Source organism: Ictalurus punctatus, chromosome 10 (genome assembly GCF_001660625.3).
Source record: "Ictalurus punctatus breed USDA103 chromosome 10, Coco_2.0, whole genome shotgun sequence".
Taxonomy (NCBI): domain Eukaryota; kingdom Metazoa; phylum Chordata; class Actinopteri; order Siluriformes; family Ictaluridae; genus Ictalurus; species Ictalurus punctatus.
Window position 1 is genome coordinate 9802501 of NC_030425.2, and position 17105 is coordinate 9819605.

A 17105-nucleotide genomic window follows, 5' to 3' on the forward strand; every position below is an offset into this window, starting at 1 on the left:
GGCAGAAATGCCTGGTGGATGAAGAGAGGTAGAGGAGACTGGCCAGGTTAGTTCCAGCTGACGGGACTAGAGGTTGACCGATTTTACCGATAAAGTTGGGCAGTACTTGCCAATAACCAATTAATCAACCAATAGTTTTTAAAACTGATACTGAATGGAAACACAGCACTCAAAGTAAAGTATTTCAAAAATAAACAGTACTGCCTATACCATGAAAATGTACTGCACCTATTTTAAATGAAATAAATATTAACTATTAATAATTCTTAAAGTAAATAAAAGATACACATTCAAACTGAACCAAAAAGTCCAAATTACAAATAAAAAGAGACATCCAATATGACTCAAAAAAACACTTCAAATAACAAGAAAATGTGTCGGTGATAGGTTTTTTTTCCGTCTCTAGAGGCCGCTCTCGTACTGTATGATGACAGCGGACCCTTCTCAGCCTCGACCAGGAAAAACTATCGCTGTGGATTTTTTTTGCCAATAATCGATAATTCCAGCAATCCGTTATCGGTGTCGACTTCTAGACCGGACGGTTATTGTGTCTCAAATAACTACTATTTACAGCCGTACTGAAGAGAAGAGCATTTTAGAATGCAGAACACGCCCAACCTTGAGGCAGACGGGCCACAACAGCGGAAGACCACATGGGGTTCCACGCCCGTCGGACGGGAACGGTAATCTGAGACTACGCTGCCACAGGCTCATCAAAACTGAACAGATGAAGATTAGAATAAGACCAAGAATAAGCGCTTTTCCAATCTTCAAATGTCCCGTTTAGGTGAGCCGATACAGCTGTACTTCATATTAATGTTCAATAGGTCGACCATTTTGTTAGGTAGATTTAGTGTTAATATTAATATTATTTATAGGTAGCTAGCTATTGTCTAGTATATTACTACCTAGTACATTTGTTCGACTCTATTCAAGACTACTAAGTATTTCTAATACATTTTAGTTTTACCAGATCATTTTAGGACAGGTGTTGAGTAAAGGAGTCTTTATTCATCACGTCAAAGAAGACTGGTTCTATAAACAGATTATGGGCCGCTATGATATTTTTGCCATGTACATGAGTAATATTACAGCAGTTAAATTAAGTAAACCAAACAACGGATGCCAAATGTCCTTCTTGGCCCAATACTACATATAATATAAAGACTGGCTTATGCAGTATTACAGTATACTGGCTTGTAGAGTACTATAGGAAGCTGTTTGGGATTGAGACTTTGGTTCATTCGTTCATTTACCTTCAGCTGCTTTTTCCTGGACAGGTTCAGAGTGGAACACTGAGTGCTACAAAGTTGAGTGAATCACAGGGCCCCATCCACACACATTCACGTACTCATTTGCACCCGGGGGTGGGGGGGGCTGGTGGGCAACTTGGCATACCCAATCCACCTACTGCCTTGTTTTTGGAAGGTGGGAAGAAACTGGAGATCCCAGATGAAGCCCACACACATGGGGGAGAACATGAAAAACTCCACACAGACTGCGAACTTAGGTCAGGATTGAAATGGAGTACATATCTCTAATGTTAACATTAACAGCAATCTGTCTCTCTTTCATCTGCCCCACCTCCCCACACATACTGGGGACCCACCCCCTAAACTACACTTTTCATTTTTCTGCAGAAACGTTGGGGACCAGTAGAAATGGAGTTTGGACATACTCTTGAAATCGAAGTGCAACAAAGCGGGCTAAGAATAATAACTGTACCTCCAGCAGCCACGGCTTCAGCTTGCGGTCAAGGATGATGTCAAAGCCGAGGACCTCGAAGCAGACACTGTCGCTCCCTGTCGGTTGTCCAGGGCGGCACATGCGGTACGCATGGAGCACATGAGGCTCGGCCACAATCAGAGTCTTCACCACCAGCTCCTAGCGTAAGAGGAAAAAAAATAAACAAGAATCGCACACAATTCAAATTCAGCAATGACGTTCAGTCTTAAAGTAGGAGTCTTTCCACGCCAATCCTCCTCACCAATCCTCTGACTTCAAGGTCATGTGAATAGCAAGTTTAATGAATCTATAGGTGTGAATCACATCCTGAAGGTTAAATCAGTATCACCAGTACTGACGATTTCTCTTTCAGTGCGTCCTAACAGGAGATCATAACAGAACTACCACTAGACATTTCTAAATGACCGAAAATGTTAAAAGACAAATGACCCCTCCCCCAATTCCTTTAAGAGCGCTATTGCACCCCTTGTTCTTTGTATTTCCAAAATACCAATGTGTGTACACCTATTGAGTTCTGGGTTCTTTGGTCTTTCAGCAGAGCCCAAGCATACCAGTGTCTGTTTGGGGGTGGGTGGTTGTGGTTGGGTCTCTGTGTATATATCAATGTGTACGTCAGCATGTTTCCTGTGCATAAAGTGATTCATTATATTCACTGACTTACCAGTCCATCAGGTGTACCTACCGTTAATCTACCCTCATTGACCATTGTATCAAATAAGGTATACAACTGCAGACTATAGTCCATCTGTTACTATGCACAATGTGTCAAACCCCCACAATAATGCAGATGAACCACCAGAGGACCACCACTGGCCATATGTTATTTTGGTGGTGGACCATTCTCAGTAATGATGCAATGTTAAGTGTGTGTCTGGTGCTGGTAGAGGCATATCAGGCCCAGAAGTTAGGAAAAATCCACCAAGCAAAAATATCCAGCCGATAGCTTCCTGCGGTCAGACAACAACGCTCAAGAAGGGCTAGAGCATCAACACAAACTGTGCGTGAAAAACATGAGCTATAGAGTCAGGGGTTCCCAAACTAGGAGTCGCAACCTCACATGGGGTTGCGCGATTTACAAATGGGGTCATGAGTGGAACACAATCTCCTCTTTTATCTTGCTGATGTCAAATTCAGACAAGTCACGTTTAAATTAGGAGTGAACATTTCCCCACTATCCTGACATGCTGCACTAGCATCCATTTACCTCTGCTAGTTCCTCGGTAACACTAAGTGACTCTGACTCACTGGAACAACAGAAAATCAAGAAAACGAACACAAAAACATGTACTGAATATGAATATTACAGGTGCACTAGTAAATAAGGTGGAAATAACAAGGCCTCGTGTGTGGCAGAGATTTACTATGCTGCAAGAACGGTACAGAGTACTGAAATATTTCTTTGAAAATTTCTGTTTCCTTTCCAAGCTCTCAGCTGTGTGAAGCTGGATTCTGTGCTCTTGTCTGCATCGAGTAATACGTCCTGGTATAAGAGGAATAACACACTCTGGGCCACGTCTCAGAGCGGTAACGGTTATTGCATTCTAGAAAATTCTTGAGGCCAACATTTTACTATCCACTATTTCTACATTAGATTTCTCACTAATACACTAGAAACTGGTGAGTGAGAAAAGAAGCTCTTATATGCTTTTGCTTTATTTAAGTCTGAGATCGCTGAATTGCTTTCTCCTAGAACACCACTGTAACACGCACCAGCTAACTACTCACGGGAATACTGCACCAATCAACAAATTAGCACCAGAATCACTAAGCACATGACAAATATCTCAATATGAACATATTTATTGTGTTTCGGGGTGGAATTTTCTTTTGAAAGGACCGGCCTGATAATCAGCTTGTCGTGCTTGTTTTGGTTAAATTACATTATGTGCCATTTTCTAGACTGTTGTTTTTTCAGCCAAGCAAATTATGAGCTTGCCGTGTGGTCTAGTTTACGAGTATATCGTTTGTCCACATCGTTCTCAGTGATCAGTATTTAGTCACAAGTGTAAACGGCACAGAGAGGAATAAATGCTTCGAGGGACAGCGAGAACCAGCCACATGCTGGAAATGTGGTGGGCGTGGCATTTACAACACGCAATGAGAACGAGATCTCAATATCCGATCACGTGAAAATGGGAAAACAATAGAACGAGCCAAACGGACAAAGTAGTGAAAGAAAAGATTAACAAGCTGACAGGAAACAGAACACATCCAAGCAGAAGTGAAAGAAAAGGAGGGAGGAGGAAAAAGGCAATGTTTTCTGATCATTTACAAAATCCGGCAGGATTTTAAGAACTGGTAAAGCAGGCTAGCTGAAGAAAACAGTAAAGCAGGATTCCCATATTCACGAGTGTCAGAGAGGTGAAGGGCAGTTACATGAGTGGGACAGGTTGAGGCCGCCTACTAAAGGTAGGAACGCTGCACCGAGACACCGCAGCGCTGACAGATGAGCTAGTAAAACACAGAAGCACAGGACGAAAATAGAACAGCGGGACGGGGGTAAAAAAAAAAGAAAAAAAAAAAAGAATGACAGCTCAAACTGCAGTCTGAAATAAAAACACAGACAAGAAAGTTCCCTTGGGGGTAAAAAGGTTAAAGTGGAATAGCATGTAGCCAAAGTGTCGGGCTAAAGTGGCTACACAGAAACATATGGGCATATTTGATTGAAATAACAATGGACGTTTCATGATGACGGAGTAGGCTAGATACTCAACCATCAGTAACACTGCTTTACCTGAACATGCACGGTCAACACAGGTGTAAAGAGATGACAAAAACACACATTTTCTGTGAGCTGTAATGTGTTAAATGGTGCGCAAGAAAAATAAAAATAAACTCGCTTATGTGAGGCGGTCTGGGAAAACTGCCAAAACAGACCAAAAGTAAATAAATAAATAAATAAAATCGGGTTTTGACTAAATTTATTTTCCTGCTTAGATCATACTTTGACACCTGAGCTTTAAGAAACCATGAATATATTGTGTTAAAAAAAAAAAAAAAAAAAAAAAAAAAAAAAAAAAAAAAAAAACAGCATGGAAATGTTTTTATTTACTTTCTTTCCTTGCCTTGGTTGCCTGCCTGCAAAGATCATGTCGGGTAAGACGCCAGTTTAACAAATGTTTTGTTAAAGAAAAAAAAAACAGGCAGTCCGCTTAAAGATTATTAAAACCTGACTAGCTAAGTGTGATTTCCTCACACGGTGAACGCAAAGCTTTAATCAAGTCGCTGGATAGCGATGTACTATGGAGGAAAAAAAAAAAAAGAAAAAAAAAGTCAATCACTTAGCAACCAAATACCGGCTGTCAAAAACATCCATGATGCTGTTGGTGGAATGGAATCTTTAAATGCAATTTCCTCCACTTGAGGGGGTAACCAGACGCTATAATTATACTTAAAATACTCTCGTTTTCCTTGTGGTTGAAATAGGTACGAAGGAGAGACATATTTCAGTTGCGGAGAGTCACAGTAGTCGACATTTCACCGTGTGAAGGGTTCCCCCAGGCCGCCACGCACATGATCTGGTTTCGGAACGTAGCAGACTTACCGAAACGTCGCCCCAGAATTTGGCGACATCGTAGTTGTTGATGCGGAGAAATTCAGTGAACCAGCCAATGGATCTCTTGCTGCCTTTATCCACGGTCTCATCACGCTCAAAATTCTCGTTGTGTTTGTTTACCGAGTAATTCGTCAGGTGCATGTATAGCTGACTCTGAGAGAAAGACACAGAAAATAATAATAATAATAATAATAATAATAATAATAATAATAATAATGATCAGCATACACAGGAACCATTAGCATCCATTACAAAAGATTTCTTGGCCTATTAACAACAAATGAGGTTTGTATGCTTTATTTTGCATGGCTTTAATAACACTTAATATCACACTACAACTGTATCCAGATCTTCTGATAGTAGTCGTATTTCCATTCATCGTTCCCGGGTCCTATAAAACTGGTGGCGATGTCAAATGTCAGAATGTGTATGATTCAATAAAACCATGCCGGAAGGAAATATCAGGCCAAATATTAAAACACTGCTTCCTTTTCATCTGGGTAACATATGGCATTCTTACCAGATTGGACTCATTAGGCGTATGATACTTCTCGGTTCCCATCCGCACCAAGCCGTCATTGTAGAGGAAGATCCTCAGAGGGTCGCAGGAGGTGACCAGGATGTAAATGCGTAGGTCAAACTTGTAGCCCTCCATTAAAAAGGGCTTGTCCAAGTACTCCTGCACAATGAAGTGGTCTTGTGCCGGGAGTTTTTCGCAATTCCGAATCAAAGATATACTGAAAGAGAAAATGTATACTTCTTTTTTTTTGTTTTGTTTTTTAAAAAGGGAACAATCCTGAAATGTTCCCTGCATACATATTTAAGAAACTGCTGGTATTGAATATGGATCTCTGTAGTGTAAGAGAAAGGCTGGGGTTTATTAAGTTGACTGCCTTTGCTGCTGGTTTCTAGACTGTGACTAGGCGCAGGTTAATAGGATCAGACATCACGGACCATTTCAGCCTCTGCAATCATTTATTTGCTTTGGGGAGCTTGTCGCCGGCACTCGGGCGTTATGGCACACAGTCACGATTACATGCGCCAATGGAAGAATGCATGATGGAGTGAACCGGTGGGTATTTTGCAAACAAGGGGCCTTAAAAAAAAATAAAATAAAAAAAAAAACTCTTCAGGCAGTAAAAAATACTGACATCAGGCAAGGTTAGCTTAATTGGTTACATGCTTTTCCTACTCTGGTTTACATGAGTTTGAAATGTGTAGCCGAGACGCTAACTTTGCGGCACTAAGCCACTTGCAAGTGGAGGGAAAAGGGTTTGTGAGTTACAGCTCATTTGTTCTGCAACCTATTAGAGTCAGACATTTTACACTTGCTGTGCTCCACCTTCCGATGATACATCAAGAACGCCCATGCTTGTTTTAATCTTAGACTCTTTATCAAAGAAAGTATTAAACCGATTAATAGGCTAATTAAACTGAACATAACATTTGCTCTTGACACTTGGAATACAGCTGTTTCTCAGACCCAACATAACTCGTTTGGGGAAAATAAACATAAATATAAATCTTGTTATGAGGGCAGAAGAAATATATTTGGCAAGCACTTCACACAGCATCCCAAACTAGATACTTAATGAAATATAACTAGTTAAATAAATCTAACAACCAAAAAATAATAAAAATACATAAACATGCACTACAGCGCTGTTGAATTCATGAATCTGATTGGTCAGATATTCTTGATTCATTTCCTATTAATGTAGTGCCGGCTGTAATTTAAATCACAGGTTTAGATTAATGTGCTTGTTCTAAAACGTGATGCGTTTCTATAGTAACAGGTCATTCACAGGGACCTGTAGGACAGACTCTTCTCTTCGGCTAATATATTTTTAAAAACATGCTCCTCTTCAACGAATAAATTGATGATGATGTGAAGTGTTCTGTAAAGAGACTAAAAACGTAACGTTTACGGAAGGAGTCACGGGTCAGAGCGTTGTGACAGTCAGAACGTTTTTCGCCACGGGAGAGTCTTCAGCACAGAGAGTCTCAGTAACATGACGAGATAGGTTTTTTTTTTTTGTTTGTTTGTCTTATTAACGTCAAGAGAGTGGGGAAAAAAGTGCGGCTGGTGAGGGAGTAACTGTTTATACCTGCTATGACGTATGTGAAAACAGGAACTCATTTGTCTCATGGACTTTAACACAAAATTAAATATAACTATAAATGGCTTAAAAAATTCCTTAAAAAAAACAACTATAAAAAACTAAAAAAATAAATAAATAAATCAACTTCTGGGTGGGAACAGCATCACACCATGCCATCACTGATTATAAACGGTGTTCCAAAAGTCTCCATACATAGCGGGGGAAAATAACACTTTTTAGCAAAATGTCCTCCAAATGTCTTTTTCTTCATACTTAGTTTATAATATATATTAGTTTGAGATAGCCTTTAAGAACAAAAGGAGAACGTATTGAAATCGTTCTCATGGCCGGATCAGGAAGTTGTCACAAGGTTGTGAAGGACTTTAACAGGAAACATGGCGAGCACATCACACACACACACACACGACACTGCTGCCAAACTTAATAACAAATTCAAAAAGACAGGAAGTGTTGCAGACCGACCGAGAAGCTGGACGTCCAGGAACATCCACTGACGAAGACACAACCGACGTGGTGCTGGGAAACATATTCCCCTATCTATGGAGACTTTTGAGGACACCCTGTGTTCCTATAACAGCACATCCTGATGTGTTATATTCCGTACGTGGCAAACACAGGACGCCAATATTTAAAAATCTGAAGCCGTTGGTAATGATCCAGTCGTTCATACCCTATGTGAAGTACACATCAAACCATCACAGATATGAGACTAGATTTTTGAGAGACATTTTTCTCAACAGAATTACAAGAGCCTTTTCTTAATTTAAACAACAATTTAATCAGCACCAATAATGCCACAAAACTGGCCACTTCTCCCAGTCATAGTGATACAACATATATTGTTGTCTGTATGTTTACCATTTTGAAATCTGGCTCCGTTCCCCTGAGCTGCACTACATCCGGACGGGGTTAGAGTCGTTTGCGGCTGTAGTGGCGAATCATATGACATGATTGATGAGCTCTGATGGCAGATAATCAAAACCCACTTTAGCCAACTGTTTAATTTGGCACCGGTGGGGATCTCTCCTTTACGCCTCTGATGCTCTGTGCTTTTTTTTTTTCCTTTTTTATTTTTTTTTAAACATGCCTAAGCTCAGACATAAACAATGAGTTTAGCTTTCCAACTGGAAAATAAATTACGGAGGAAGATGTAACTTCATTTCCTGTGTCACGCCGAGCGTTTTCAAATCTAATCTCCCGCCTCTCCCCCCTCCGAGTGGCCGAGTTAAGCTCATCTTCTTTCACTTTCATAACATGCTGCAATAATTCAACCTTTGATGACTCTTAGTTTTAATAAATACCGTCTTACTTGTAGCATACGTCCATACGCAATGCACGTTCATATAAAAATAAATAAATAAATAAGAGAAAGAAAGCGAGAGATGGAAAAGAAAAAGTGCCTGTGGTTCTTCTGCTGCTTTATCTGTGTCAACACCCCCATCTGCTGGTGTACAAGTAAATTACAAGCCGAGGTTACAGAAAGTGATCAGTATAAAATTCCAAGCAGTACCTCCAGTATTTTGTGATTTTGCGAGCGCAGAAATGAACACAAAGTCAAAAATATTCGGAGGAGCTTGCGAGTTTTCTAATTTACCGCAGATTTCCAGCAGATTTAGGCCAAGACGCATCATATGATGTCATCACAACACTCGTTCGGCCAAAGCCCTCTACGATTCACGCATGTCGAACATGAGCACGGCTAAAAATTCGCATTTACCAACAAACAACTCTGGGAAAGCTCACGCAAAACAATTACGTTACGATACAGAGACAAGGACCGTCTTATCAGAAGGATCAGAATTACAGGCAAATCAGCTTAAAAATCACAGGAGCAGAGGAAACAGTGGGAAAAGTCAGACACAGACAGCAAAAACCCTAATCATAATCTACTTATCATTAATAACAAAAAGTGGTTTGCACTGCACTCAAGGACTGTGACGTACCCATGACCCATTGCTCCGTTTGCGGGCTTGACGATGAACGTCTTTTGCTTCCGTTTGCGTCTCAGCTCCTTCACGTAGTTCTGGAACTGAGTGTACTCCGCCGGGAAGATCCAGGTTTTGGGAATGAAGCTGTATTCCTGAGGCTGGCTTTTAATCATCCTGAGAGAAGGAGGAGAAAAAGATGGAAAAAACCGCCACGCTAGAGCTTGGACTATGAGAGTGCCTAGAGGACAGTGTTTGATAAATAAGTCGCTAATCAGGTGTTGTAATGTGTGCATGCATGGTGGTTCTGTTTTTTTTTAAAACGTGAAAGTTACTTACTTGGACATGTTTCTTGCCAGACAGTCTTTTCGACAGATCTCTCCCATTCCCGGGAAGTGGTTAATTCTCTGAAGGAAATAATAATAATAATAATATTCGGAGGGCGTTTTAGAATTCCCCTCACCGTAAATAAAAACGGCACATTATAACCACAAAACATGAAGTGGAACTATTATGTACTGACATTTATGCCCAATTACAGACACAAAAACAAAAGCCAATCTCAAAACCTTTCTTAACCCTTATTGAGATGACTGGATCATTTTAGATGAAAACACAAAAATAGACAATCAATCTCATCTTCAAGGGGCAACGTAAGTGGTTCTGCATCAGAGCCCCTGCACGTGTAGGTAGTGACAGATGAATGAACTGCTCGAAATACAACAAGACGGAAAAGGAAAGGAGTATGAAAAGTGGGCTTTTCTGTATTCTTCAAGCAAATGAGGCTGAACAGGGCCATTAATTAGGACCGTATGAACTGCAGCTTGACAGCAAAGTTTCAGCGCAAATCACTGGGAAGAAGGGGGGAGCACTTCAACGAGTGTAAAAGGAATTTGTGATCATCTGGATGAGACAGCCATAATGAGGAAGAACATCAACAGCAGGGTGACATGGAAGAGAAGGATGTCAAGCGTGACTATCAAACCTATTTGGACCACTTTTCTTTCTTACCATGATCCCTGTGATATGTTAAACTGAGAAAAGGGAATTTTCGCTACCAAAGGAGCTCGCTGCTCTCTGCTTCACCTGTACTGTGGGCTTTATAATGAACCAAACTATAGTGACAAAAAAAATTATTTCCTTGAATAAACTTCATTATTCGGAAGTATACGGTGCGTGAGAAAACAAAATGTTTGGCTGTGAAGAAACAAACAATCTCACAAAATGCATATTGATCGATCTATAAAACAACAGGTACCTGCACTCGGGGAGGGAAAATAAATAATTGGTACCTTTGTATGTCTGGAGTGGTACCACCAAGGGAACATACTGTATTTTGTACCTTTTATATGTATCTTTCTCCTGGAAACGTGGATATAGCGTACCTTTCTCACTAAACCGTACAAAAAGTGCATCTTTGAGGTTACCAGCCCACCCCAGCGACAAAGGAATGGTGCAGTTTAGCGCACAACCCCCCCCCGACCCCCAGGTGTGAACTGTGGTTTCATAAAACATTAAAAGAGCCCACATATTACAGCAGTTCACGTTTGTCACGATCTCCCCTGCAGATGGCGCTGTGGCGCTACAGGCACGGAGAGCCGGAGGGCGTGCACGTGCACAAACCAGAGCGAGCACATGTTCGTGGATTACATAGGAACTATGGGTTTCTGTTCTGTCTCCTCCTTGTTTAGTCATTGGTTGGTTTTCGAGGGTGTGTATTAATTGTTTGAGCTGTTTACGTTCAGGTTTGATTATGTGTGTTACTTAAGCCCCTCGCGTTGCTGCGCACTTCGCGCAATATTAAATGTATAGACGCCAAGTATATGTGAGCTACCTGGATGCTAGAGGTCGTGTTTTCGTGCCACGTGTTTGTTCCATGCTTTGAACCTAGTCTCATGTTTAATACCCCGATTACAGCTTTTCCAGTTTAGACCGAGATCCCTGTTTAAGTTCTGGTTGTAAATAAAGACATTCATCTGCAACTGCTTCCACATCGAGTCTCGATTCATAACAACATTACTGTTACGTTAACGAAGTGGTTTTATACGCAAGGTCAGTGAGGATTAGAACATGACAGAGCATGCTTTTATAGGAAAATAATCCACGACGGGGTGGTGTGATACGACCCGACATGAAGCAGAGTTACTGTTACCACACTGAAGTAGACTAGTTCCCTACAACAGTACATCCCAAAGAGTTTTATTCCTCTTGTAGTCACATTTATTGCTCTGGAAGGTCCGTGAGACAAGCTAGATCCTGTTCACTTATGTTATAGTAGCTATAAACAGTTATTCCTTCACCAGCCTCGTATTTTTTCTCCTTCCATATCAATGACGACGCATTTTCCTTTCTTAAACAGCAACTTGCTTTTTAAATTTGTTTATTAGCCTTACGTTATGTACATCGTCTGCCACACGTCCCTATTAATGTAGAAATATATTATAGGTTTATGTTGTTATAATCCTATAGTTAAATTAAAGCTGGTAGTACAGTCAGAGCCGTGCTGGGGTTTTTTTTTTTGAGAGTTAATCGAGATGATCTGACCAATCAGATTCGAGAATATAACTATAATAAATAGTGAGGGTCTGCAGTGTCAACAAGTTCATACTATATGTCAATAAGACAAAGCCAGTGAAAGGATATTACTGACTTTCCGACGACCACGTGCTACAGAGTGAAGAAGTCATGCAAGATTTTTTGTTAACCTGAAGGAGAAGGAGGAGATTTGCTCAGGCCCATATGTGTTCTTGCCACTCAGAGTACAGTTAAGGCTGGGTTTTGAGTGACTGGCACATGGATATGGCAGACTGACAGCGCTACTGTTTGGGGAGAGTTGAGAAAGCTGGAAGGGTTGGCAGAGCCAGACACATCCTTCAATGTTTCTCTCTACACACACTCCAGAAACGGAGGAGCCTGAGACCCTCACGCCTGGCTTCACACACACATACACATACACACACACACACACAAAGACTGCATGCTTCCTCCAATGTCTTTCACCGTATTACTGACTTCCTTTCGCTAGCTCAGTGTTTCCACTTAATGAGTGGATGTGGGTGAATGGCACTGCACCTGGTAGTTCCTGAGCTCGGCGATTTTCTCATGCTGTACGGCCGAGTCGTTCCAGATGAGGTTGGCTGTTTCGTCCTCATCTCTGGTTTTGTGGAAGGCCATCTCCCCAATGACGATACGAACTGCAAAAAAAAGCAAAAATAAGAAAATAAATTAATTGCAATTAGCATATATATATATATATATATATATATATATATATATATATATATATATATATATATATATATTTATTTATTTATATATATATTAGCATATTAAGCTTATATATATATATATATATATATATATATATATATATATATATATATATACACACACACATATACACACACATACACACACACACACATATATATACATACACTATATTATTTAAGTCAAAAAATAACATTTTTAAATTTTTGATTTTGAACATTAAAAACATTTACAACTACAACTTTTCTTGATGCATTCCACTGTCATTATCATAAATCTTGTTTATATTGCTAATAACGGTGATAAAGACAGATATACCGGGTTTTTAAATAACAACGTTTTTTTTTTAATTATAATTTTACATATCAGTGTTATGAAAATATAAAAATTACACTGTGTCAGTGGGAGGTCCTTCGCTGAATATTAGGGCTGGGTATTGCAACCAATTTGGCGATTCGACTCGATTCTTATTTATATGGTGTCGATTCGATTCAATATCGATTCGTTATCAATATTTCATCTAAAATGTTAGTTTTGCAGAGATGGAATCCATGTTTTAATATAAATGCTGGTAACTGAAACCCTCCTACTTGGCTATATTACTGAAATACACATTTACTTTAACAATAGGGCGCACACAATTATGTTTAATTACTTTTAAAATAAAAACAGTGTAAATGTGCAACAGTGAAATTCATTAACAACTTGAAACGTTTAAGACATAAAACCGTTTTCCAAATTCAAAACATGAAAGATGGCGACGTGTTCAGGAAGAGAGGCGAGGTACAGATATTATCCACATCCTCTCGAGTAAAGCACGCGCATTAAGAAGCGATTCGGGGATTTCCCAAATCCATATCGTTTCATTAGATTGAAGATAGGGATGCACCAAAATGAAAATTCTTGGCCGAAGCCGAATATAATGAAAAACTTGGCCGAAGGCCGAACACGTTTTTTCGCATTTTTTCCATTTATTTTGCCATTTTTTTCACCATTGCATAAATTAAATAGTCACTCATTTTTTTTCATTCCAGCAGGCATAGGCTACCAACAAGGCACAGTATAACTTTAAATAAATAAATGAGTAAAATAAAAATATTTTGATGTGGTCATCTTTGAGCCTGCTGAAAGAATGTAACACTCTGTAGCCTACAACAAAAAAGTGCATTAAAAAGTGCATTGACAAGAGTGCAGACAATGGTTCTGTTGGGTTCTATACGGCTGATTATATTGGGGATATACACCGCTCGCGTCCCTGTACACCTCGCGGAGTATTATAGTAGATATAGTATAGTTAGATACGTTGTTAATGTTATGTTCCCTTAAATAAATACGTCTTTACCTGCTTCCGTACTCTATTCCCTTACATTTCGCGACGTGACAGAATACTCCGGAACAGAAACAAAACAAACGCACGTGTCCGGAGTAAACAATGTCACGGTTGTCAATATCCGAAGAGCATGCGCTCGTGCACGTAGCCTGTGCACGCGCACGCCCCCTCATCGCTCCGAGCGCGCTGCCTGAAGTGGAGGTTGTGAAATTCACACATCTCACTCTGGTTGCTAGGCTATTTGGCGCGTCATCAAAAACGTCATTGCTCGGTCAAATTTATTCTGCCTTTTCACTTTTTTTTTTTTTTCGGCCAAATAATTTCGGTTGCCAAACATTCGGTGCATCCCTAATTGAAGACGGATTAAAATCAGAGAAAGGATTTTTTTTTTACCCGGCCCTAATGAATATGTACATGTACTAAAATACTTAGACAGGCTATTGTCTTATTCTAATACTCTACATTATTGTGATATTTCCATAAGTAATAATAAACTGCTTCCTGAAACACTAAAGTGTATGTGTAAGTTACTAACCGAAGAGAGCATTAGATCACACGGGTGAAAACTGGATTCACCAGCAGTGCATTAAGCCTCCAGAAATGCCTTTTTTAAACAAATAAATGAACAAACTGTAATTTAATGTCATTTAAATCCAAATAGTAGCTGAACCTTTCAAATGGGTACAAATTTGTACATTATACCAATGACTATTCGTTAGTAAAATTAACATCCCCTAATGAAGCAGGATATTACTTATTTCTACAGTCCATTAAAACCTATGTTACATTTAATGTTGTGTGATGACTTTCTTGCTTCATTCCCAATTGGTTAGAACAACTAAACGGTTACTTCAAGCCCTGAAGTGTTAGTGCTTCAACCTGGCTGTAACTCGATCTCTCAAATATAACCCTCATTTAGCTGATAAACCTCGTTTTGTCATTACCATTAGACGAGAACACTTTAAAGTCGAATTAGTGCAATGCTTAGAGATGTGATAATGCTGATGGGTACATTTCGGTTTTTTTCGCTTGTAGTGTGTTTAAGGAAACAGCCATAGTGAGGCCTGTTAGAAGGACACTAATGTGACATGGTATGGTAATAACTAACTCAAGCACGGGCCTAATTAATGGCCCTGTTCTGCCTCATTTGCTTTAAGGGTACAGAAACTAAGTGGTAAACATACAAACTGTTTACAGCAGTATTTGGAGCTGCGTAAAAATCTCAGTAGATGCATCTCCATTACGTAATTCTTCATTTGAAAATTCTTTCGAATCTAAATGAGCGTTTAAAAATGGTAGACGGCCATTCGGCGGCTTTGACGAGTTAGCTGTAGTGTCATTAGGATGACGCCACATTTTGCACGTGCAGGCCAGCGTTAGCCGTGTACGGAGGCGGAGTGGTGTGGGGGACTGATTGTGAAAAAGTACTGTACATCTGTTCATCATGTAAATTAGTTCATTAGCAACCATTTTACCTTTTTGATCAAGTAATTCACGCTGATATATGCGTGATTCACAGGAATGGACGCACAACATTTCACTCGTGCTGGCTTGGATTTCTTACCAATCTCATATTTTGTTCCTGCCACATTGGCAGCGATGACGCCCTTCTTCTTCTTAGTGCGCACTTTTCTCTTGACACCATTCTGATTGGACAGTGCAGATGGTAAGTTCACGGGGGACGACTTTTGATCATCTATGAAAATCCAGCGAGAACATTAGTGACAGGTTTCATTCTATACACATGCACACAGCTCAGGTACTGAAATAACTATAAGGCATGTGTCATATGTTTGCAAATATTATTGCTAAAATCTCACAAATAACAAGGAAGGTAGTAAGTTTTCTTTTGCCATAGTACACTTGAGGCCAAAATGTACATTTACACCTTTAAACATTTCATTTCAGCTTTTCACAACGCCATACATTTCTTTTGGTAAGTCAAGTAAGACTTGGTTCATGTCAGAGGTCAATTTAAAACAATCAATTAGAGACAGATTTCCAGTGGGTTAAACATTTACATACACAGAGTTGACTGTTAGTGTCGCACATTATAAAAGACAATCTCAGCATCCGTTCATTTTAATCGAAGGATGAACACTGGTTAATTCTGACCTTTCTTCCGCCATTTTCATCTTCCTGGATTAAAATCTTGTCCTGTCACACGTCACAGGCAGTGACCTGGCAATGTACTATAGTACTTCGATGATGTGTCGGTGCCTGCGTGTTCTTATCCTACGAGAAGATGCTGTCTCTTAATCATTCGTGACAGCACGTGGTCCTTTCCTACAGATGTTGTTGATGAGAGAGTCGTTCAAATGGGTCGGTGTTTGTTTCAGTGGTCTAAGAGATTGAGTGTGTTTTCTCGGGAGAGCTATGAGAACTGGAGTAAGGTGGACTTTGGACTTGCTCATGAAAGCAGTTTGCGTCTACACAATGATGCGGTGCTCAGTCCCGAGGACTTTTCCATCCCTTCAAATCAGGTATGTGTCTAATTTTAACCATGACAGTTTTATTTGCTTTTCGAGCTAGTTAAACTGCTTAAAGCTCCACAGGCCGTCGCGTGTGTTACGTCAGGAGACCTATTGTGTGTTTGTGTGTGTGTGTGTGTGTGTTCTCGCTCTCTCCCTCCCTCCCCTGTTTTGCTCTCACAGGTCACTCCGCCCTAATTGGATGTGCTGCACGGGGATTGGAGAGGAGAAGATTGTGCGTCTTTTAAAAAGGGGGAAGGAATGCGGAAGTGTGGCGTGTCTGCGATTGCGTGCGTACGATTGAGTAGCGAATATTTTTCCTGGTGTTTGAGTGAAATCGCTTGCTTGTTGTGTTGTGTACGAGTGAAAGAAGTGAGTGGTAGGATATTGTGTTGTCCCATTCCCCTGTTTTGTCTTATGTTGTGACTGTGTGTACGCCTGAATTGTAAATATATCTTTCATTGTAAATATTTCTCTTCTTACTGTCACGAAAGCTGTAGGGGTTGGGTGCCGTTTATTTTTGGGCTCTATCTTTTGTTTGCTGTTTTTGCCTCAGTTAGGGAGTCAGGTTAGACTCTGTATTTTCTTCTGACATACCTTTTTTTTGGTTAGGTTAGTTAAATTGATACGGGGAAGATAGCGACTGTTTTGTTCATTATTTTGGCCTTGCCCAGCCCTGAAGAG

The 17105-nt window shown here is 40.1% G+C and overlaps 1 protein-coding gene across 2 annotated transcripts in view; it reads right to left on the reverse strand.

Annotated features, from left to right (window-relative positions):
* Positions 1-17105, reverse strand: part of ttll7 (tubulin tyrosine ligase-like family, member 7) — a 70533-nt gene that overhangs the window by 35505 nt on the left and 17923 nt on the right. For both annotated transcript variants that reach the window (XM_017477559.3, XM_017477558.3), the window contains exons 3-9: positions 15515-15646; positions 12423-12544; positions 9690-9757; positions 9369-9527; positions 5823-6039; positions 5291-5455; positions 1726-1884 (exon numbers count right to left, since the gene is read on the reverse strand). In XM_017477559.3, coding sequence (XP_017333048.1) covers positions 1726-1884; positions 5291-5455; positions 5823-6039; positions 9369-9527; positions 9690-9757; positions 12423-12544; positions 15515-15646 — 1022 coding nt within the window. The remainder of the gene's footprint in view (positions 1-1725; positions 1885-5290; positions 5456-5822; positions 6040-9368; positions 9528-9689; positions 9758-12422; positions 12545-15514; positions 15647-17105) is intronic.